At 43.8% G+C, this 25698-nt stretch overlaps 1 protein-coding gene across 7 annotated transcripts in view; it reads left to right on the forward strand.

Annotated features, from left to right (window-relative positions):
• tenm2a (teneurin transmembrane protein 2a) overlaps nt 1-25698 on the forward strand; it is a 200508-nt gene that overhangs the window by 81303 nt on the left and 93507 nt on the right. For 2 of the 7 annotated variants that reach the window (XM_069171454.1, XM_069171456.1), the window contains exon 1: nt 14409-15301. The exons of the other annotated variants lie outside the window; for them this stretch is intronic. In XM_069171454.1, coding sequence (XP_069027555.1) covers nt 15250-15301 — 52 coding nt within the window. In that variant the 5' untranslated portion in view covers nt 14409-15249. Of the gene's footprint in view, nt 1-14408; nt 15302-25698 lie in introns of those variants that run through there. 7 annotated transcript variants of the gene reach the window in all.

Here is a 25698-nt window from a genome sequence, read left to right on the forward strand (position 1 = left end):
TTCCCTTTTTTACTGATTTTTAAAAATAGAGCACATCCAGCAAATGTTCAGCCAATAAAAACGCAGCTACCCTTTGCTGCACTGTTAGCTTTTCCACTGTCTCTACTTCAACAGCTGCGCTTGGCGCTCCGCACCTCCTCCTCCAGCAGAGTGATTATGACAGGCTGATTGGTGTTTTGTGTTCTTGGGGATGAGAAGATCAATGCGGCGCTGATAGTGAGGGCTGGGCTGTGTGCGCTGAGAAAGGATAAGAGGGAGGGGTTGAGGCTTTGTCGCTTTTGAGTAGTGAACGAGGATCAGGAGATTGTAGGGGAGGGGAGGATGGAGTTAAAAACAGATGTTAGAAAGGGGTTAGAGCTGGGAATACGGGGAAGATTCCCGTGGATTGTGGAAGCGGATGGAGAATGATGGATAAAGAAAGGGGGGAGCTCAGGAGGGGGGAGCAATTGAGAGTAAGATCCAGATTTAACAGTACAGTACGAGAGATGGCTGAGGATTAACATTCTGTGACTGTCTGCAAGCGCCGGAATAATCTCTGGTGTCCTGCAGTGCACTGTGGGAAGCCCACCAGTGCTGTGGGGGTTGAGGCCTACCGCCAGGGCTGTCGCTGTGTGCGTATGAGTGGGTGTCCTCATGTGTGACACTCAGTTTAGGTGTGGCAGGTGGAATGAGGTGCTGATTTCAGCCCCCCACCATGCAGCGCTATAAGCAGCTTGATAGATAAGCCCCACAGGTGGCATGAGGCAGACGCTGAACTGATGTTTTTCTTCAACATCAGGATGGCCCCTTACTCCGGACCCAGTTTATCTCCCTGTCCTCACTTTCCCTGTGTGATTTAAAAAAGAAATATCAGCAATCTAGTAGAATACGTGCACATGTTTTCTCCAGTGACGAGGAGTCAGTAGATGGCTCCTTACGGAGTTTTAATCCATATCGATTTGTGCTTCATGCTGTCTCACCGAATGGAGCGCAGCACCGCGGGGCACCACACAGCATGGTGTGGCATGGCATGGCGTTACCTTGCAAGTCTCTGCCGGTCAGTGTTTGTTTGTGTGAAACAAAAAAAAGAAAGAGTGGGAGAGCACCTGATACACAGATAGTCTCACAGCAAAGAGCCGCCAGGTTTTCATGAGCACATACTGTAAAGCACACATGCATGCATCTATAGAACATCATTGCTGAGATTAAAGGGGTACTCCTGCTATTAATGATAGCGTTGATGACTGTTTACACGTAAAGGTGTAAAGTAGCAGGCCTGAAAATTGCAGGGATGTTTAGCAATGAATAGAAAATTCCAGTAATGAGCTCTGATTGGACAGTTATTTCCTCCTATTGCCACCAGTGCTATAGTGGTAAAATAAAGAGTAGATAAACCTGACCGTGGCTTAGCTATTCTATCCCACGATGGTCAGGATGGTGAAACAATGGGCCTACCATGTCTCTTGCAAATCTAACACACACTATATGGTCTTCATTGTAGGCCAACTAATAACAAATGTAACTGAGGTGGAATTACTTTGTTTAATCTTACTAAAATATTTCATATAACATCTGATGCCATGTATTTGTTTCATTGCAACAGTGTGTATTCATAAACCTAACCACTCTGCTCAGTCATCGTGCAAAGAAACAGACCCCGATTAAAACCTCACTGTTCAGGAGATAAAAGCATCAGCACTGATGTCAATATTTCTGTTAAAACTGTTTCTTCTCCACTCAATACCTGCTTTAAAAGGTTGGCTTTGTTTTGCAGGGAGTCAAATGGGAGGAAAGAGAAGAGATGAATAAATCTATATTCGAGTCTCTAACCTCTCATTGTAGAAGTCTTCTTTGTTTTGCCACTTAATACTAAGATCTGGCTAATCATCAGACAAGTATCTGACTTCATCTTCCATCTCCATAACCGAGCATCGGAGACAGGCTGGGATCTCAGCTGGTCCCAAATCTCCTTTTCTGAAGCTCTTCCATGGCTAAGCCAAGTATTAGTTGTACAGGCAGTCAGGCGTGAGCCCAAGAAACAGAGGAAAATGACTTTTTGGATCTTCATCAACTGTTTCGGTTTTGACATTTTTGTAATGTCTTGACTTTGCAAACAGGCGCGTGAGATGTGTTTAGTTTTTTTTCAGTCCTTTCTTATTTGCATATATATGCAATGGTGTATCTGTCCCACTAGTAAGGATCAATAGTGCACCCCGGTCACCTTTACATATAATCAATGAGTCAGCCTGGACTACCCCAGCCTTTGTCCCCAGTGGTCCCTTTGCAAAGTCATAACTATCTATTTTAGGGCAGACAGCAGCAAGTCACTGGAATCAATAACTATGAATACAGAACATAAGTCCCAAGTTGATCTCTGAGATTGCTTGCATGGCCAATCAAAGCATGTTTTAATGGATCAGTATGAACTAAAACCCAGTAGCCTATATCCTTATACGCAGGATTGTGAGTGTGTAAACAAAACACAATTGCATAAACATTAAGAGCCCGTTTCAAGGAAGTTATCCACCCAGAGAGCATGCATCAGCAAGCAAAGCGACCAGAGCTGCTTTGAATTAAAACAAAACAGTGGCTTTGCATCTATTCCAGCAACATTTTGCAGGATTACCAAACCACTAAAGTGCTACTGTTGGTTAAAAAAAGGCATGTTAAGGATAAACATAGGCTGTCAAAATCCTGTTCAAACCTTCCTGCCATTATACTTCCACACTAACACTCCTCAATGCGGTATTATTTGAAATACTTGATTAAACCATTGAAAAAGAAAAGTTATTGTTTGGTGTTAAGATAATGTATTTTCCTAACACGAGTTGTTAGGAAAATACAATATTTAACTGTCAAAACTGTACAATATGTTAAAACTGTAAACTAAAGTTCAATATAAGGCGCAAAATATGTATCCAGTGATAAATTCAGAACCATACATATGAACTGATGTCAAATATCTTTAAAATATATGACAACATTACTGTATGACTAAGTAACAGTCGAAGATTGGCCCTCAGAGAACCTTTATCCTCATATACCTCTAAAACATGCTGCTGTAAAACTAATTAAACACTAATATTAATCAAATAGCAGTTGAAGCCTGACCTAGACAGTCTTGTTCTGACATATCAATCTGCCAACACTGCTCTGATTTGATGATATTAACACATTCTGTTTTGAGCCGCTGTCATCACGTAACATTTCACTGCACACCTGAGCAATGGACGAAATCAGAATCATCCAGCCGGATCAATATTAGTATGCTTCAGTCACCTCTGGGCTTAATTAATGCCACCCGGTCCTCTGAACCTATTAAAAATGAATTGACTAATTGCATATCGGTAGACCATTATCGCCTCTCTATTTCTATCCAAAGACAGCAGAGACATGACATTGCAAGTGTAACAGAGAGGACACAAAACACCCGTTCCAAAAAAAATAAAACGGTCTTTATCTATTCAATGTAATGCAGTTTCCAGTCTTTTTGTATCTTGTCACAAGCATTTGCACTGATTTTGCTTACATTTGATTCAAGGCCCTTTCTCTTTCTTATTTCTCTCCTTCAATTTCTCGAGCCTTTCAACATTCTGCATTTCCAAATCAATTTAGCTGACCTGAGGTGCCGGGATGACATCAGTAGCAGCATTTATTTGTCTGCTGCCACAGGATGTTTCCACCTCCTCGCTACTGTTTTCGTTTTTCTTTTTTTTTTGTAACCATATTCTATTGTATTTTTCCCTCCAAAATAACTCACTCCCCCTCGATCCTCAACTGTTCTATCTCGCACTGTGCGTGAGTTCTTGTGAGCTGTGAGGAGGCAGGGAAGCTATATCTGTCCCTATCAGAGTGAAAATGTCAAGAAGTGTGCAAAAGAAAGATCTGTGTATCTTTGCTCAGTATATTCACCTGATCTTTCAGCCTTTTGCTCTGCCAATATCTCAGTATGGTTTGTATGTGTGGTGCTGTGTGTGGGGGGTATGTTAGTACCTCAAACACTGTTTTTGTTTTGTTTGTTTGTGCCTAAGTTTGCGTAGGCACGCATGTCTGCGAGTGACTCAAAGACAAGTGTTTGACTTTTTTTAACAGATCTCATCTTTGCCGTTCTTCTCCATCTCTTCTTTCATCGTTTTTGTTCTCCCATTTTTTTTGTTCTGCACACATTTGCTGGATCTTTTCAGTATTTTCCACCTAACTAAAATTCATCATAAAAGCATCCTGTGGCCTTATGAGGCCAAATATAGAAGGCAATATCTTTCATTTGCTTTTCCAGTTCATTTTCTCTCTTTTTTTTTGTACATGTATTTTGTGCTCATTTACCTTACTTTGACACAGTTTGAGTTCAAGATGAAAACAGGAGTACCATGTTCATAATATCAGCTAATCAAACGGCTCTTGGAGTAAAATGATCACTCACTCACTCACTCACTCACTCACGCGCACACACACACACACACAAAAATCTTCACATGCATGAGCAGAGAACCACACACACATCAGTTAACAATTAGCCGTAAGTGTACTTGACTCTGTGTGTTAAGTACCCATCCAAAGATTGGTTGGTGTGGGATGAGAGGTATAAAAAGTGAGAGATTGCTCACCCTTTCTAATACGCCCACGCAAACACACACACACACACACACACACACACACACACACACACACACACACACACACACACACATCCGTACTCACCTCTTTCCCTTATATCTTTCCTTGTCTGTCGTGTGATTCAAAACAAAATCCTATTTTGCGTTCTCGTGCCCACACAGTTACACTGTGACACAGCGCGGTGCACGTTATGAGTCTAACTAGCTCTATAGCAGTGTCACATAGCCAAGTCCCCGCTTAATCAGGCCACTTACACACACATGCACACACTTTGCGGAGGCCATGTGTTGGGACGGTGATAGAGGGTTGGCAGTTGGCAGACAGACAGCAGACGCTGTTCTTCGACATCAAACGTCTCAGAGCAGAATCTCACTTTCATGCCTTCTCTTTCACACACACACATACCATCGTGCACACACACACAAACACAACAACACACATTTCCTCTGATCTTGCTGCCAAAACTCAAAGACTTGGAAGGACTAACACACACACATGAGCAGGCACATACACACAGACATATACCCGAGCACTAAAAAGTCTTGAATTAAATTTCGTCAGCCACTGTTGAAACCTGCTCTGCGAGACAGAAGTACAAGTTACATGTGTGGTTTGAAAATTATTCACAATATGTTCTCCCATTTAACACTGAATCCAGGAAAGCATCGTGATTTCATCTACAACCAGACAGACACAATAACAAACATAAGCACAAACATGTAATGAGCATACAGAACTTTACAGTGGGGCTTTTATATTGTACACAGGTGGGTGACAAAAAACACAGTAAATTTAGATGCACCAATACAAGGTACAAGGGATGACTGAATCATAAAATGAAAATTATGTGAATTATCTTACTAAAAACGAATGTCAGACTGTGACAGCGACATCGAAACACCAAATGAGCGAATATCGTTCGGCAGAGTGGTGTTCACCGCGAAAGTAGAGGTCCACAGAATTTAACTCAGTGATTACCAAAGCTCATCTAGACCGTTTTGAGTGGGTCGGGAATGTCTGCGTGAAAGAAAAAAAACTCAAACTTTTATTTTTGAAGTCTACAGTTCTTCCACTTCTGTGCTTTTATTTTGAAGGCAATACGTTTCCCATGACACTGTGCACATCCAAAAGCCATTTGCTGCCACGAACGTACTAACATTATACAAGAGAACATAAATAAACGCACCGTGTGCAAGTGAACAGAATTCTGTGGCCTAAGACCCCTTGAGACACTTCAGAGGACTCAATCAGTGAGAAAACAGCCGAAAAGAGTTAAGACTGATGTAAATGTCTTGATTAAACCTTTGCTTAGCTCCACTGAATAATTTAAAGGTCTCTCTTATTCATGATGGATGAATGGCAACAGACAGTGATAGAGAGTGGACTCAACAGACAAGATGGAGAGATACTGCATAGATATGATTGATAAGATGAAAAATGATTCATCGACTCATCTTGACCCAGCGGAGAGCTGCAAATAGAGCCATGGGTGGCAAGTACAGCGAAGGAGAAATCGACTTCTTGTGTCTTTAGAAAGTTCGGAGGAGGACTTGTGAAATAAATCAGAGGGAGAAGAAGGAGCAGACCTGTGCACAATGCATTTCTGTTTACTGAGATTTACAACATATGCGTCATCACATGGGCGCAAGCTTTAGCCTCTAGTGCACACACACAGAAACACACTATTGTGCGTGTATGATGTGTGTGCAGCCACCCACAGGTCCACTTTACACGCGCACACACTGCCTTCACCTTGACAGTAAGGCTGACTTAAGATAAAGTATTGATTCGGTGAGTAGCTGCACTTCTGTGTGTGTGTGTGTGTGTGTGTGTGTGTGTGTGTGTGTGTGTGTGTGTGTGTGTGTGTGTGTGTGTGTGTGTGTGTGTGTGTGTGTGTGTGTGTGTGTGTGTGTGTGTGTGTGTTTGGGGGACGAGGAGTGGGCCATATTTATTCTATGCCATTTGTGTGCTTGTATTCATGCACATAGGCGCGTGTTCGTACCCGGGCTCTCCTCTAGAGAAAGTTGGTCGGCCCCTCTGCCCTTCAAAGTCATTTGGAATTCATCTGCAAGCCTGACCCTGACAGCTGTTTGTTTTTCCTCTCCGGAGAGAAGAAGAGGAATGGAGGGATGGCAAGAGGAGGGTGTGGTTAATGAGTGAGAAAGTGATAGATATTGGGGAGGACAGAAGAAGAATGGAAGTGAGACTTGGGCGAAAACTTCAGGCAAAGCGGCAGAGGACTGTTTCTATTGCAGCCTTAGTGGTCTCAGTGCTGTTTGGTTTGTTGAGACACACAGGACAATAAGTGGTGCTCTGAACGGCTTCCATTAGTATCCCTCATAGACCACTAGTTTGAATGTGTTGAATCTGTGTCGTGGCATGAATACAAAGCAGGGCAAGGCAAGGCAAGGCAGCTGAGATAAAAGGACAGAAGGGTCTCTAAGCAATCCCTGGGTGTAAATATAGGCTTTTCATTAGAATAAAATCAGTGTACTGTATTAGTGTCTCATCTGGGATCAGTAAAAAAATGTAAAGCCTCCTCTGCTGAGTGTGATGAAGAGGAAACCCAGTGGGACAGAGAGGTTTTGTCTTTGGTCAGCGCTCCGTATAGGTGTAAGTGGACGAGTAAATGGGCACAGAGGAAGGAGAATGCTGAGAGATGATCTCTAGAAAACAGTGGACTGAGAGGAAGAGTTAAGGGCAGGGGAGTCATAGGTGAAAGGAGAGCAGGGGGAGAGAGCGAGAGCAAGAGGAGACTCATCATTCCATAAATGGGCAGAGAGGAGTAGTGTTCAGGGAGAGGTGCTTTCCTATTTTTATACTTCTCCTTCTGGGAGCCCCTATTCACTCGATCTATCCATCATAATGACAGAAATCCCCAAACTCACTTGGTCCCCCCCGCCTTTTCTCTCTCCCTCTATTCTGCACTCTCTATTTTTATGCATACTTTATTGTTCATTTTTATTGAGAATTTCAAGGACGTCTACTGTAAATGAATTAATAGACTGTACATCCAAGCCTCTTACAAAGAAATTGCTTATTGACTAACAAAAACTATTTTAAACGTGCGCAGCTCACTCACGACACTGAGCGTACACGCACAAGTCAGCCGCAGTGCTCGCCCTCCAAGGCTGATTCAGCCTTTCATGAATTTTGCAATGCATTTGGCCATAGCATTGTATATTGATCTGTGTGGGTTAGGCATTGTAATATCTACAGTCTGCCCAGTAAAGAGCCAGTAAAGCACATACACACACACACAAAGTTCACAGCTCTATGTTTACTGGAAAATCCACGTTTGACCTCTGGATTTTAGTGTACGTTAATGGATGGACACTAAAACTTTAAATTGAGCTTAGAATTTGAGAAATTGTGTGCGTGCGTGTGTGTGTTTTTATTTTTCATGTCACATAGGGATACACAAAAGCTTTGTATTTGTTTGTACTGTGCTGTTTACTTACCAGGCTTGTTGCAGCACCACCTGTGTTCTTCGTTTGAGTTTAATTGAATTCCTCACAGAGGGATGCATCATCTTTTCCGGGTAGAAAAGAGAAAATTGCAAGCCCATCAATCCCTGTGTTTGTTCTAGCCCTCACCTTCTCCCTGCATGTATTTTGCCTTCTTTATTCTATGTATATTTATTTACCCACTTCTCCTCAGACCCACCGTGTCTGTAATGTTGGGTCATTGTCATTTGTCTTTTTGGTTAGAGCTGTCCTGTTCCCCCCACTAGTCCGAGCTGGATCCTTCACATCCTTTTGGCTCCTCATCATCATTGAACGTCTGAGATTGTCTTTTGTATTTTTGTGTTTTTCTTTTTCATTTTAATCAGTGTCTTCAGTTTTTAATTTTATAGTTTAGAAAAGGAAGAAACTGACTTTTAGTGATCCAGCAACCAAGAATCACCACCAAACATATTTGTAGTGCAGAGCTGCCCTCCAACATGGAGAGAGGTGTGGATCTTTTAATCAGGCATGGTGTTTGGTCAACAACTCAAGTTTAGATTTTACCAACACAAATTTTGTGATTTTTTTTGACAGAAATGGAACCGGCCAGGAGTAGTGTTTACGAACAACCTCTTCAACTGAAATTAAAAAACACAGTTTTGGGATTTGGTGGGATAGTGCTCTAAAAAATGACAGCCAATATTTGTCTCTGATATGGAACATATGGAAATCCTTTTTAACCATTTTTTTTTTTTTTGAGTAACCACAGACACAGTGTAAGGGTGAAGTCACAAGGTATTGATGTATTCCTTTTAAACCAGACACAAATATCCTGCTGGTATGACATTTTAATCTTAACTCCTCCTAAACATATTGCAGTCTTTATAATTAGGACAAAACAGCTACATTTAATTGATTGTTTTTGTTCTGTTTGTATTATTTTATAATATTCGATCAATCATATTTCAAAATTTTGTTATTATGTTTACTTTTAGGTTGATTGATTACATGATTTTATGAATTTACGAGATCAATAGAGCTGTCCATCAATTACTTAGTTGCTTTTTTTGTGCACATGTCTGCACATACCGCACGGACGCGCTTGTGACAATGTGAGGACATTTCTCGGAGATGTAAAGGTCAAGATGCAATGTTCCCCACTGAGGAGAATGGTTTGGAACCAGGGTGGCTGTCACCACGTCCTGCTGTGAGGTGATAACCTTTTCCCACTTCTCTTTTATTTCACCAAATCCCTTCTTTTGGCATCTCTTGAAACACAACCCATCTGTGTGTGTCTGCAAGTTGAACAGTCACAGGAGCACGGAGATGAAGGCCAGTTCATGGAGTTGTGCTTGGATGTGTGTCAGTGTGTCTTTGGCACAGGGTTTAAATTTGTGAGCGCAACAACAAATGGAGAAGGCACTCAATCACACACCAGCCCCACCCCCACCCCAAAAGAAAAAAAAAAACAGTGACAATCCCCTCTTTGGCTTTTTAAATCGGGTTTTACAAATACCCTCCACAGCTCCGTCCATTCATCCATCCGTCAAAATTGCATGTTTCAGAGATTTCAGTGGTGCACAGAAGTAGTATTATGCCCACTATCAGTTGCTTGGAACATGTAGCTATACTAGTACGTGGCCCACAGTTACTATATGCATTACCTCTACATTTTAAAACCACACCAGTATCGTTTCTGCCATACTGAGAAAGGATTTCTGTCTGTTGTTGTTACATCAGCTACAATATAATGCATCTAGCTTTGTTTTCCGTTGTAGTTAAATTCAACAGTGTGGAAAGCCTCCATTGAGAAGGAAAACATCTGCTAAATGGCCACATCTCACTCGGAGAACCATAGCTGAACTAGGCTTTACCTGGTGTGTGCTTCTGTGCCGGCGCCCATGTTACCGCATGTGTGTGTGTTTGGCAGTGCAGAAACCCTGGCTAACCCCCTCTGTGCTTCCCAATGTCCTGTCTCTGAAGAGCTATGACCATTAAGCAGCTGTTCACTTCTAAAGCCACTGAAAAAAATGAGAGAGCTGCACGAGAATGCAAATGAGTCTCGGTATGCGCCAAAGGTTCTCCAGAGGGACACACTGTTAGGTCAGAGACTCGCTGAGGCACATACAGTACAGTACATGTGCTGGCACGTGCATTTACACAGTCACAGTTGCAACGTATGCACTCACATGCAGCTAGGTTAGACTCCCTATTATGTAGTGCAAGGATTCTCCTGAGTATCAAATGATCTTGCTGTAACTACATTTCTCTTGGAATTGGAGAGCCAAGGCTATAAAGTCCAATACATCTGATTAAACAGGCTCCAGGTACAGACTTCTACTGTAACTACGTGTCTCAAGCAACACTTCCCTATTTGTGTTACAGCTTGATATAGTGCCCCTGTTTCACGCTGTAATTGTTTGCTACATAGTCTAATAGGGTGTGAGTGTTATTACAAAGAAGGAGTCTCACGCTGTGCACCAAAACAAGCACATTGTTCTGAGGACACTTGAAATGTGTTCATAACACGGCTCCTTTGTGTAGCTGTCCGTGGTGCTGAAACCAGTCTTAAGGCGATAGGACATGTGCATGCGTGTGTGACTGTCAGGAACAGCAAGGCAAACACGCAGCGCTCTGTTGATCTTCATGGGGCTTTATGAGTGGCCGACTCAATGAGTGTAAACATGTTAACAAAGAGAGACTTCTAGGCTCTTTGTTTTGTTTTTTAAAGCATAGCTTCAGCTCAATTGTAGTGAAGTGCATTACTGGAATGCTTTCCTCCTTTTTCCCTGAGATGTGATAGTGTATAGCAGAGTCAGCCTCTGGGTAATGAGGATATATGGTGAAAGGTAAAAGCATATAATGTTTTTTTTTTCCTGTGGCCTAGTTTTATTTATACTCACACTTACAGCAGGCTGACACTAGTCATTCTTTCCCCTGTAGATGAAAGAAATTAATGTTTTTTTTGTATTTGTGTGCATGCATGTTGGCTTCTGTGTGTACTGGTGCATGCACTCCTCGTGCTCCCTCCCTAATAAGAGCTTAACCCTATTAATCACATTAGTGTGCCGAGGGTGGCTCTGGCGACACTCACACATGCTTCCACAGACACACTCGCACACCCTCAGACATGCGCACACAGGCAGAGGCATGTCAATCTGTCATTAGTTAATAGCTCATTAGCACAAGGTGATTAATTACTCTGGCAGGGTGTGGGGATGACAAGGATGGGGGGGGGGGGGGAAGGAGAAGGGACCATGGAGACAGCAGGGCTTTACGCTGAGGGAAAAGAGCATGAGTTGGGGAGGGTGAAGTGGTGTAAAAATGGTAACCTCCTCTCGCTTCCCGTACAATGGTTTCACCACTATCGATTTCTGGAGAATACGCTGCGAGGGCCGTTCATGCGTGTGTGTGCATGTGTGTGTGTGTGTGTGTGTGTGTGTGTGTGTGTGTGTGTGTGTGTGTGTGTGTGTCGAGGGCCGTTCATGCGTGTGTGTGTGTGTGTGTGTGTGTGTGTGTGTGTGTGTGTGTGTGTGTGTGTGTGTGTGTGTGTGTGTGTGTGTGTGTGTGTGTGCATACGGTCCGCCTTCTGCTGGAGGTGTTTTGCTGGGCTGTTTTTTCCTGCGTCTCACGGGGATCAGCTGTAAAGGTTAACTAGTCTTTTCTTAAGCTTTCAGCCTCATGACAAATGACCATGTTCAACCCATGGGGCACCTTACAGCACACCTTCCCTCTCCCTCCCTCTTTTCCCTCTCTCTTCGTACTCCCCCCCCCAACTCCCCCACTGTTCACGTGCTATTCATCTGTGTTTCAGTTCAGGAGGCAGGTAGGAGGAGGAGAAACAAGAGCAGGTAGGTGGATTGAAACAGGCAAAAGAAAAGGTAAGGAGAAAAAAATAGAACAAAAAGTGTCACGAAGGGAAGAAAGGGATTGTGAGGTGAAGGAAAAATTGGAGAAATACAAAATAAAACATTGGGATTGACAGCTTGCAAGTCAAACTGCCTTGTTTGCATTTTAGAAACTCAGATATTAAGAATGTAGTCGTGAGATGAATAAAAAGAGGGAGTAAAAATCTGAATAAAAGACTTAATATGCAGAGGTTTTACATCACCTCATGCCCTTACATGATCCGTTCTCAGCTTTGCCTGTGTGACCTTTCTATATGTGCTCTTTCTTTGTTCCTTGAACTCATTCTGCTTTCTTTCTTTTTTTTCATCCTTTATGTACGGCCTCTGTCCTCCATGCTAAATTGCAAGTGGTTGAATGGACTCTCCACTGAACCACATTGAGTGGGAGTTTCTGTAGAGGCTAGATATACATCCGCTATATATGGTTATAGAGATATGCCAGGTATAATGACGCTGAATGGCATTGATAAATAACCTGCACGAGAAAATGTATCACTTTCTTTTCACATGTGTGCGTATGTACAAGGGTCTCATGCGACTGTGTGTGTGTGTGTGTGTGTGTGTGTGTGTGTGTGTGTGTGTGTGTGTGTGTGTGTGTGTGTGTGTGTGTGTGTGTGTGTGTGTGTGATGGAGTATTACAAGGTGTTGTCAAGAAAGCAATTTGTTTCTGTCTCAGATGGGTTTTTTATCATGACAAATCGACGTGAACCTCATCTAGAAATCCAGCGTCCTCTCCTGCGCTCCCTTCGATTCTACTTGGGCCGCGCGGTCTCAACTTTTATATGATGAAGTCATAGCTACAACCCCCCCTCCTACCCCACACCTCCCTTCCCACACCAGCTAACCTCCCTCCCCTTCCTGCTGTAAATTGAGTCTCAACACCTGTGTATGCAAGTGTGTGCACCGAGGGAGAGTTCCTGCCTGCGTGTGCTCCACTCTTGATCTCCACATACGTATGTGGGAGCATGTATGTGCGTGCTCCCACATATGAGCGGCGTATGTGCACGCCGGGGTGCCGTGGCACATTGTGCACGAGTTATTGTGTGACTTCGTTGAGGATGATCGATGGCGTCTTAGAATGTCACGTGAAGAAATAGAAAATGAGGCTGGCAGTGGTCCTCTGGAGTGGTGGCTCGGGGGTCGTTCTTTACCGCTCATCTCCTCCTCCCTCTTCATTACAACACACACACACACACACACACACACACACACACACACATACTTGCTTTGGGTCGGCAAAAGCTTTTCTTCTCCGCTGCAGTATCATACCTGCTCATGAGTGTGTGTCTATTGCTCTCTGTCTCTCTTAGATCACTGTCTTCTTCTGTGGTTTTTATTATTCTGGTAGCTTGCCAAGTTTAAGTTTACCATCCACATTGGACCCATAACGTTAAAGAATAGAGGGAAACACACCAATATTCCATCCTAGTTTACCACTAACGAGTTCAATCATTCATCTCAGTGAATTATCTCAAAATATATATTGAATGATGAAAAGCTTTGATGATGCAGGGCTGCTTAACGCCTGATAAGTCACTTAAGTGATGTGTCTGGATGCATACTGAATGTTGATTAATGTGTTCAGTAATGTGGGATTATGTTAATACCATAAGAGCATGATGAGCTGGATGACCTCAGCCTTTTGGCTGGTAAAATGTCTGCCCTCTGCTGGGCAGTGATAGGACCTTCACTCACCTGGTAACCTGCTGCCTGACCTGGTGGCTGGAGTCTGTGAGGGGACACAGTGAGTAAATAGTGAGGTGTCTAAATAGTAGGGATTTATCCACCTCGTCGGCTGTCCTGTTTATCCGTGCGTGTCATGAGACAAAATCTTTTTATATTTATCTGAAAAAGAAAATAAAAATGACTTCACCTTCTCTTTTTATGTTTTTGTATTATGTGAGGTTGGATGCAGGGCTAGAGTTTGGTAAAAAAAAAAAATCAAATGATTTTATCGGTGTTGCTCTCCTGCATTGTTTGACATTGTTCGGTTCCTATTTAGGGACATTATGTGGATGTGAGCGCGCCCATGTGAGATCTGACATATTACTGGCTTCATCGCTGCAGTGTCCTCTGCCCTTCCTCCCTCCCTCCTGCTCCACATCTCTGCTTCACTGCCTCGTCTTTCCTCCTTTTAGCCTCAACCTTCTTCTCTTCTTCTTCTTCCACCTTTCCTCATCCCTTTTCTTTCCTCTTGCCACCCACTCCCATCTATCTTCGATATATCATTTAATCCTTCCCCTTCTCTTTTTTTTCCCCTCTTCGCCTTTGATGTTCATGCTTTGTCACATACCCATGATTCTGTCACTCTTTCACTCTGTAGCGCTTGTGGGCTCCATTGCGTGTTCCCGCCCTCGTTACCTCCTCCTCCTCCTCTTCTCCACCACTACGCTCTCCCTCTTTCACTGTCTCACCCCTACCCCGTTTCTCTCTCCTTTGGCTCATTCGTTAGCTCCCGCCGTCATCCTTCCTCCCCCTCCATCCCGGTGGTGCGACGCTGCTGGAAGAGAGAGAGAGGGCGAGAGAGAGCCGGTGTGTGTGTGTGTGTGTTGAGTCTGCTCTCAGTCTCAGCTGTGGGCAGATGGAGGATGGAGCCACAGCCACATCTCTCCTTGTCTTCTGCGCTGCCTGCCACAGGCTGAAAGGCACTCTCATTCTCAGTGTTTTTCTCATCCATCCGTTCCCCTGTGCCCGAGCTGGCCTTGATCTGTGACGGATTGAGCAAAAAAAAAAAAAAAAAAGAAAGAAAAAGGACCGAAAGAGGACCGGAAAGAGGAGGGAGACGAAAAGACCTGCAGTCTCCGGGAAAAGGGGGGAAAGCATTGCAGGGCATTGCGCTCATCTTTTTTCCCCTGTGGTGTTTTGGTGTGAGGCGTTCATCTCTGCAGTGCAACAGCTACACGTGTGCAAGTGTGTCGATTCACACCGCGCGTGTGTGCGTGTGTGTGTGTGTGTGTGTGTGTGTGTGTGTGTGTGTGTGTGTGTGTGTGTGTGTGTGTGTGCGCGCGCCTCTCGTTCTCCTCCTCCATCTCTCTCTCTCTTTCTCTCTCCACCTGCGCGGTGCTCCGGCACTCAGCTAGCGGATTGTGCTTCACAGAGCTCACTGAAAACAGACAGAAGAAGAAGAACACTGGCGAGGGAGAGACGGCAAACAGCAAGGACTTTGTCAAAAGGGAGAAAACAGGGCACAAAAGATTGAGAATCCAGAAAAGAGGACTCTTAAGGGAGCAGAGAGGAGTGGAGCGTGGAGGAGAGGAGATAAGGGTAGAGGGTTAATCAGACAGAGCGACAAGTACGGAGCGATGCATCACGCAGGCAACACAGGAAGAACCAAGACCCTCTCTCATGAGACAGGTAAGACCCTCGGATACTTCTTTGTCGCCACAGCAATCCGATGGCATTGTGCTATATTCTCTCTAGACAGCAGTGGCAGGAACAATAGAGCCACGCTGTAACTTGACTGAAACCAATCCCTCGTTTCCCTTCTGCTGTGGATGGATCACACGCATCCTGAATTATCCCTCATTTTCTCAACATTAACATCTTGAATTGTAGTGCCTCACTGTAATGTAGGTTATATACACTATGTTGGAGTGTGTGCGTGTGGGAATGTGTGCGCATGGTGGTGGCAGTGGTGCTGATCAAACGGCATACATCTGAATAGAACTTGGCTTTGATGTGCCCTTGAAGTTATGATTGGCATCCGTGAATGCCAGTCTGCGCTGTTCGTACGCAATTCTGAGGGTGCGTGTTTTTTTGGTCATTGATTTGAAGTTGCTACGTATGGAAGTGCGTCTGCCTTTGTGTGTCAGCCTCCTGCTTTCTGGTGAGCACGTTCAAATTCATGGTGATTACAGCTGATGGGGAGAATTGGACGGACACGGGATGCCCCTGCTCCACATAAATCCATAATTTATTCATGTATGTGTTCCTCAATATTTACAAGGTTATTTCAAGGTATTTGCCTTTCTAATTCAATGCTGGTAAATTGGTTGAATATTTAGAGGTAATGGGGATTTCAATTAAAAATCAAAGTGGTCTGATATGTTGTGAAGTCCACGCGTGAGTGTGCACGTTATTTGAGAACAGCAGGGATCATGTTTAGTGTGGTTGTATTGTTTGACAGAGCAGTCTGACCTCCGAAGAAAAGGTTAAGTGTGTCCGCTGTATATCTGTGTGTCTGTTTCCGTGTGTGTGTGTGTGTTTGTGTTTGTGCGCCAGTCATATAATAGTTTGATTGCTTTGTGGGTGTGAGGGGATTGCTAGCACTCGTCAAGCTAATCAAACAGTTCCTACAGACAATCACAACGTGGCACACACCCCTGTCAGCAGCTCTGACATATCTGCCTTCTATCTGAAAAAACTTTATGAATTTACAAGCTAGACAGGAGTAATGTGTGTGTGTTTTTTTAAGATAAAGACAACATTGTCTAAGGAAATGCAGGCCTTTGACAAGCTCACACACACAAACTCCCTGAACCGCCCACACGCATACACATGCACACAAAGGCACCCAACCACCAACACACACACACACACACACACACACACACACACACACACACACACACACACACACACACATCTGTTATAGGGATCCGGCCCAGCGGTGGATAAATGTGCCTTTCTGATTGCTGCCACAGACAGGACGTGATTGGCATGGCAGACCAGGGAATTAGCCATGGTTTCCATGGTGACTAATTAGGAGGGTCCTGACTGGTGGGCTTATGAAGACAGATGACAGATCTGTGGTTCACTTCCTGCTTTACAGATCGGGTGGTCCCATTGGCTAGCGGGACCCCCTGCCGTCTGAAACAGACAGACCCTCTGCAGGCCGCCTCACACGTGTTCAACTGTCAGCAAACATGCAGAAAATTAAATGTTATCCTGAAGCAGCAGACAGATTTCAATCGTGAGATTAGTTTTCCTGCTATGCATTGACAAACTTCTGTGTGGTCACATCTGAGCACATCTGACTGAGCACATATTTACCGTAAGTTGTACATTGGTTTGACCACACTGATAGAAGTCCAGTATTCCCTCATTGCTCAGCCACTGCTTCACACAGTAAACACCACATGTGCTCCAATGTAGGCTAAACTCACACTAGACGTATGCATATTTAAAGACTCATTCAGAAGACACCCCTTTTATGTGACAGTAAACAAGTCGGCAGCGCGCACACACTCGCACTGATTATGTAGCTATAGGGCATGTGAGAGAGAAATAGGTGTGATTGGGTCCATCTGTGGCAGAGAAAGAGAGCGAGAGAGACAGAGAGAGCTCCATCTGTGGACACCTGCCCTTCCTCCAGGCTACCGTCCCCTTTTTCCTCTGAACTGCCAACAAGATCTGTGGTTGCATAGGTGCATGTGGGTCTGTGTGTTTTTATCACAAATCGGGGAGGCAGGGGGGTCGTCTGTGTGTGTTTCGGAACCGTCTGAATCGTATTGTGAAGAATTTCACACTGTCGAGCCGATTTCAGGCACAAAAACTGAAAAAAAATGCGAAATGATTCCACTGGCAAATGTGAAAAAGGAAATGATATCGGTCTCATCCGTTCGTACTTGCTGTTAACAGAATTCTTATATTTCAAGACGAACGTATCTTTTTTTTATCGCTTTAAGCCAATTACAGTGCGAGCACTGGCATGTCATAGCAGGAAAAACACCGGTGTAATATAATGATTGTTATTTTAAGGTGTTTGTTAATATTGTGCAGGTTGTTTGATGTCCTGGCTTACTCATTAATGTTATTAGCTACACATGTGCTTTTCCAGCTCTGACTAATTAAATATATGGCATGGAAAAGATCTAGTTTTTTTATTAGATCTATTTAAAAAAAATCATGCTCAAGGGAGCACAAATAGGATTTTTTTTATTTTTTTTATTTTTTTACCAATAACCGACACTTCAACTACCAAGTGATACTCACTCTACCATAAATAATCGATGCCCCTGGACACAAGCAATCCAGCTTACATCTCACTTGTGGACACCTTTAACAACACACTGCCAGAAAAATTTGTGATAACAGGTAGAAGAGAGTGAACCTTCCCTTCCGTTGCTCCCTGTCATCCGTCCTGCCTCTTCTCTCTCCCTCTGTCGCTTTCTGTCAGTCAGGCACCAGCTCCACCTAATGGCCTCTACAGGTACTGACACACACACACACACACACACACACACACACACACACACACACACACACACACTCACACACACTCAGATTCAGACAGGCTTCCATGCACACACACGCTTTGATTAAAATGGCTGGCGCGCGATTCCATTTCACCAAGACGAGCGAGGTAGTTAGAAAGCCACTGAGATAATGACCGTGATTTTGTTGGTCGGACGCTATTTATTGGAACACAACCCCTTCATGCTGGGAGCGAGGCAGAGGGGAGGAGAGGACACAAAAGGAGAGGTGATTGGAAGAGGCACAGAGTGGGAGAGAGAAAAAATAGCAAAGCGATTGAAGAAGACGTGCATGTCACGGCTAAACAAATAAGCATGTGTGGGAACAGATGGTAATAAAGTTCTCTGTTACAAGACTAGTGGCTCATGCGCGCACACTTAGATGCCGACACACACACACACACGCACGCACAGACCCACGCACACGCACAGCTTGATTATGCAGAGTATTGGGCCGTGAGTCATTAAGATTTTGCCTCAGTGAATCCGACTCAAAAGTGAGCAACGACAGTCATCTACAAAGGCCGGTCACTAGCAGTCATCTCTCTTTCTCCCTTCCCCGTCTTTACTCGGTCCATCTGTCTCTGTCTGCTTCGCTCCCTTCGCTTCTTTGTTTCCACCTCTTCTGGCCTCTTCACTGACTCCTGTATTCTCTTCCCCCACTGATTCGCTCCTTCTTATGGTGGGCATACTCGGCTCCTCATTCTCAGTTTCCTTCCTGCTTGAGGAAAATTAGTTTTTTTTTCTCTGCTTTTTGTTTCCCATCCTGTCTTCTTGAAGCCAAAATGTGTGTCTTTGTGGTGTGTATGTGTTGATGTGTGAGGGCGACGTGTCCTCAATCACAGTGAAAGCATTTGTTTCCCTCCGCCAGGGGAGATAGATTATGTATTTCACTCCTTTTCGTCGCATTGGCTTTTTTTTTTTTTTTTTTTTTTACCCTCCATCACGGGTTTTGTCCTCCCCACTCAAGGTCAGCTGGAAGATTGCTTTCAGCCCCCTGTGTCCTCCCCAACGCAGCATGTTTTTATTGTGTGCATGGCCGTCAGTGTCTGTACATTTGTGTATAATACGTTTGTGCATGTTTGAAATAGTGCAATAGGGGCCTCTGTTTTGTGCTGTTCAAGCTGTCCCGTCTCTCATCAGGTAAGCACTTAGGTGGTTGGGTTTCTGTGTGTGTGTGTGTGTGTGTGTGTGTGTGTGTGTGTGTGTGTGTGTGTGTGTGTGTGTGTGTGTGTGTGTGTGTGTGTCATGCCGATGGAAAAGCATTCAGCTGGCAGTCAATCTCGGTTTTCAAGTCAGTTTCGAAAGAAAAGTACATGGGAGGAGAAAATAAATTGTTACAATTAAACGCATGGTAAAACGAGTGTTTTATATTGAACTTACTTTCAAAGTAAAATGTTTCAAAAATGTTCCCACATAAATTTTATAAATGCATTTTCCTATGTAAATATTTAATACGTTTATTGATTTCTTGAGTGTATATGTGTGTCTGCGCTAAAGTGTGTGGCTGGTTTTGTATGGACGGTTGGAGGTATTAATTTTCACAGTGGTGATTTGGGTGAGTAAAGGGCTGGCAAGCTAACTGGTGTTCTCAGCATGCTTTTTGAGCGTGTGTGTGTGTGTGTGTGTGTGTGTGTGTGTGTGTGCGCGCGTATGTGTGTGTGTCTGATCAGTGAGCTGGCTGGTTTTACGCTTCACTACCCTGGCTGCTCATCCATGTGTACCATCTGCATGTGGCGCTGCCATGTGTGTCACCTATACCCCAACACATCCCACTCCTCTCATATCTCTAACCATCCCTCCATCCACACCTGACACTGTCTCATTGTCTCCTTATCCCTGTCAAAAGCCAATTTATGAAAAAAGAAAGAAAACAAAAGCTGACATCGCAGTTCATTTAAATCCTTTCACTTACTTTGCGCTGCATATTAATATTGAAGAATAATGTTTTAACGTAAGTTATTCATCATTTTTATTCACCTTTTAATTTTCCTTGAAGCAAAAAAAAAAAACCATCATGTCCCCAACCAGTGCAGCTGTGTAAGACGCTGTGTTGTGCCATTTGTTAGCTATGCAACACTAACACTCTAAGTGATCGATCCATGCCACAGCTAACTATGAGACAAATGAAAGTGTCACAATTACAGTCAGGCTGAAGTGATAAATGAATCCCTGTTTTTCAGCTGGAAAGGAGTTTTTGTCTTCGAGATGCCATCGTTCATCTCCACAGCCTCATTATACCTTCTGGTGTTGCAGCGACAGCCGTGACTCATTGACTCATCACGCCGCTGTTTGTAAACTCGAAGCCCGACTAACCATTCTCCATTCCATTCTTCATCCTATCTAATGTTTCCCATTTCTCTGCTATCTCTGCCTCTGTGCTGCCGCTGCCACCTCCCGTCCACGTATCCTTCTCAGCACCTCCCTTCATCTTTAATATCCTTCTCCCCAAAGCACTGACTCCAGCTATCTGAACTCTTCACCTCTTCTTTTGTTCTCTCTACTGCATTTCTCCCTCTCTTTCTCCTGAACACTCTCCTCCGCTCTGTGTTATTAACATAGAAAAAAAAAAAAAAAGAGGAGAGACTACCTTTCCTCCTTGCCCAGACTGTGAGTCACTCCGCCCTGCCAGCTACTGGCTGCTTCCCTGGCTGTCAAGTCGCGACAGATGTGAAACTGTTTTTCAAAGAGATGGGGTGAGGACAACGCCTCATGTGTTGGAGAGTTGCATCCAGTTTCAAAGAGCTGTGCTTCTGCTGAGACGTCAGTAGTCGAGTAGTTTGCGGTGCTGCTTCTGGAGCCAAAATAGGTCAAATATAGGATTGTTTCACGAGCGCAGAAAGAGAGTTGTTTCTGCTAAGCAACAGTGGAAATTAGGCTACTCTTGGAAGTGGAGTTCTCATGCAGCTCTCTCTTTGCCTGTGTTGTGTGAGGGCATACTTTATTGAGGTAATTCCCAACCAAGGGGTATTTTACCCCAGTTGGCTGCAGCATTTAGATAATGGAGTTGTTGGAAAACACTGCCTGATATCCATGCCCTCACTGTGCTGCTGTCACATTCATTTTTAAGAAAGATATTATCGATTACATGTGTGCTTTAAATCACCTCAGGCCCGCCTTCATGGAGACAGTAATGCATCGCAGAGTTAGTTTTATTACTTTTGAATTACTTTGATGAACACACTAAAAATGGCTCATCCGAAAAAGATACATTAGCCGTCCATCAATTTTTCGCGAGGTGGATGGCACGTTTAACTAAAATGTTTTTTCACTTTTCCCTCAATTAAGCCGACATAATGTTCTCGCTTCCGCAAGGAGACGATTAAACGGAGAAACATGAGGGCTTCAATTTTTTTTCATTTGGGCTTTCAGTCACAGCGTAGGCCTATTTACAGCTCAAGAGGGATTTACTCACTAGATAGTCACTTTGAACTGTGGACTCAGACTTTGAAAAGACTTGTAAAGGTCACTGTAGTTGTGCTACACAAATACGACTTTGGAGCTCAATACGTAGGTAATATATATATATATATATATATATATATATATATTTTTTTTTTTTTTTTTTTTTTTTTTTTAACATTACCAGCACAAATCTCTCTCATCGTAGTTTACAGACTTGAATGCATAAACACACACGCACACACACACACACACACACACACACACACACACACACAAACTCCAGACAGTGGCTCCAGCTGCCGCAACTAAATACAAGGTGTGTTTTGAGGAGACAGGGCGCTGTGACCTTGCCTTAGGGATGATGACAAAGTGAAACTCCGTCTATGCATGTGTGTGCGTGTGTGTGTGTGTGTGTGCGTGTGTGTGTGTGTGTGTGTGTGTGTGTGTGTGTGTGTGTGTGTGTGTGTGTGTGTGTGTGTGTGTGTGCGTGCGTGCGTGCGTGTGTGTGTTACTAATGACCAGCGCTTAAGGGGGAGATGAGGGGAGATGGGCCATGCAGCAGGGCAGAGGGGGCAATGAAATGATTCCATCGATCATTCTTGATCACCTAAACAATGTCACACAGCACATTCATCTCTCGGTGTGTGTGTGTGTGTGTGTGTGTGTGTGTGTGTGTGTGTGTGTGTGTGTGTGTGTGTGTGTGTGTGTGTGTGTGTCTCTTTTTCTCTCACATTGACACTCATTGTGACTCTCACCTCTTGTCTTTCTAACCTTTTTCAGTGTGCACATGTGGGCTTTCAGACTGATGCTGCAGTGATGGCACTGGCCAAATGCCAGCTATTGCACAGTTCCATTAGCATTGCGAAGGCTGGCTGTAGATTGCTATTGATTGACTATGGCCTCTGTTCATTGGCCATTCAGCTAGAAGCACACATGCACTGGGATCCCCTATTGTGCGCTAGAGTAGGTCTGGCGTATGAGAGAAAAGACGCAGACTTAAGTGTCAGAGGAGTCTATGTTTGGTTGTACCATTTGTAATGGATGTCTTGATAAATATTTCATTTTTTCCTTTTCAAAAATATTGTTGTGTTACACTAAGTAGTGCTTGTAGCTTTGGAGAAATAGAAAAAGTGATTTGACTTGTGATTTGTTTTTAGACAGGCCTGTGTGCAATGTGTGTGCTAGTTGGCTTTGACAGGGAGTTGAGGACGCCGAGCTTGCTGTTGCAGAGCTTTGGATTTTAACCAAATCAATGCCAAGTGACTGGACCCCAGAGTCACTTCTTAATGAGAACCACCGCTCAGAGATCTCCATGCTCTCTCCATCTTCACTTCTCTGCCTGTCTATTTCTCGCCCGCTGCTGAGTCTCTATCGCTCACACTGTTTTTTTTTTTTATTTTCTATCGCTTTCATTTCTCGGCACCTTTTGCCCTTTGCCCAACAGAAAATACACCCATATGCACACACATACACCTCAAACTCAATTTTTGTATTCCTCTGTTTTATTTTCCATAAGATATTTGTAGATAGACCCTCCAGTGTGACAGCAGGGAAAACTGCACTTCCATATCCAATTCCAGTATGTCTTCCCCATAAAAATATAATCAAAAGAGTGAGAACACTAAATAAAACCTGTCACTTGATAATGCACATACTATTTTTTATTTCTAGTGAAAAATGTGCCGTACATGCAAGTGTGTGCAAATCCTCCCAACAGCTGCATCTATTGTTTAGCACTGTGTGCGTGCACGCATGTGCGAGCAAGTGTGTGTGTGTGTGTGTGTGTGTGTGTGTGTGTGTGTGTGTGTGTGTGTGTGTGTGTGTGTGTGTGTGTGTGTGTGTGTGTGTGTGTGTGTGTGTGAAAACGTTGAGGGGATTAAGGATGTAATGCAGGATTATCCAGCAGGTAGACTTCCCACTTCTTCTGCTGAGGAGGAGCTGGAGAAGCAGAGGAGGATGGGAAAGAAGAGATGGATGGACAGAGAGAGGAAAGCGAGACGACAGGAAGGGAGGAGGAGACGGAGGCATGATTATTAACTTTTATAGCACAATTCATACCATGAGGCAGTTTTGAAGGATTTTATATGGAAGATTTTTTTTTTTTTTTTTTTTAAACAATTAAAACTGAAGAATTAAAATTAAATATTTATATTAGAGCCATTGGAAACGAGAATTTAGAGAACATGTTTCAAAGGGTCTCTAAAAAATAATTAAAAAAAATTTACATTTGAAAATTTACACTTCAGACCTTTTGTTTAATTTGTTCGACAAGCATATCACTCCATGCTGATCTACTTATTCTATCCCTGTTCTTACTCAAAGAACAGCAAACACACGAGATCCAGATGATCTAAGAGCTCTCGTATTTTCATATTGTACAAGCAAGTCAGCGATGCATCTTGCGGCTAAGTCATTAAATGATTTATAGACAAGGAGTACCAGTTTTTTCTGCGCTGAAATGCTGAAAGCCATCGCAATGTCTGAAGAAGTGGTGTGTAAGAACAGGAACAAGGAGGGGGCATGGGGTGGTGGAGGATATTTGCTTTTGGACTTCCCGGGTGAAGCACAAAATATTGAATTTTCTGAACCAATAATGGGAGAAAATAATTCCACCACCTTGTGTATTTGTCTATTTTTGTCATCAATTCTGACTTTGCTCTTTTTGTCAGAGCTCTTAACGTTAACCGCACAAATCAGCGTTCGAAACATAACGGCGCACATTCAAATATAACGAGACTTGAGTCATTGCCATTGCCCTGTTCAGAGTGGTTTTTATTTAGTGCCGTATACTGCTTCAAGGTCCCCACTGCCTCTGCTTGTCAACAATTGCCTAGTATTAAATAAAACACGAGACATAAGAGCAATGTGAGCAAAAGAGCCCGTGCTCCCCGTTTAAAGCCAACGCGAGGTGATCTCATGCACACACACACACACACACACACACACACACACACACACACACACACACACACACACACACACACACACACACACAGAGCATCCAGGGGGGTCCGGGGTCTGGATCTGTAGCTTTTTGTAATTGTTTTGGACTAATCCTAGTTTTAATATGTCTCTCACAGCAGGGAGGCCTTCACGCCTAATAGACACCACGGATTTGTTTAATTACGTCTGTCAGTGAATGTGTGTTTCTGTGCGAGTGTCATGTGTGTTTAGGGAAAGAGAGAGAACATGAGGGTGTTTGGATATACCAGCTCCACTATAATGACAGTTTGTTTTGGAATCCGTGCACATATAATTTAATGAATTAAAAAAAACAAGTTGGTAGTTGAGAGCAAAAGGAAAAAGAGGCACAGAGAGCCTCTGCACGTATAGGCACAATGCTCACACATAGATGATGGATACACACTCACACACACACACACACACACACACACACACACACACACACACACACACACAAACACACACACACACACACATAGACACACACATCCAGCAAGTGAACCCTTGGCAGTACTTCTCCAGTCTGTTTGAAGTAGTGTCTCACGGGAGACGATAGGACCGTGGCAGTGTTTCACCCACTCAAACACACACTGGCTCGCAGGGAAAGAGGGATTGCGGAGAGAAAAGGCAGACAGAGGAGACAGTAGGAGGAGTGCTTCTCCTCAAACACACTCCAACTCGTCTCGTCCCTATCTCTGGGTCTCTCGCCGCTCTCTCCGCGGACATAGACATGGGGAGCGCTCGGAGAACAGGTTGAGGTTGTTTACAGCCACTCTTTTTTCCCTTTCCCCCCCGGTGCCCATGCACTCATATCTCGCTCGATCATACTGGGTGAGATTGAAAACAGCGCGCTGGGGACACAGCAAGGATATTACCCAGGCTGCATCGGCAACAGACGGGAGACTCGTCGTTTCATTTTGTCGCAGTCTCAATTAGAATAGCTGGCCGTGAAGGAGATGGCTTTGACCGCCGGAGCTGAACACAGACACCAGAGCATCCTGATAAAAGCCACCCCTCAAGAATATTTTAAAACATAGCCAGGCCTCTCTGTCTCATGTGTAGCTGCGTGACCTGATCAAGGCCGCACAAATTTAAAGCACCACTTGTCAATTTCAGGGGCTGTAACCGCATCCTTGAGAACAAACAAACAATACAAGGAAAATGTGGAATAAATAAAGTAGGAAATCA

Source organism: Embiotoca jacksoni, unplaced genomic scaffold, assembly GCF_022577435.1.
Source record: "Embiotoca jacksoni isolate LCO1_2020_lvr unplaced genomic scaffold, fEmbJac1.0.p SCAF_5, whole genome shotgun sequence".
Taxonomy (NCBI): Eukaryota; Metazoa; Chordata; class Actinopteri; family Embiotocidae; genus Embiotoca; species Embiotoca jacksoni.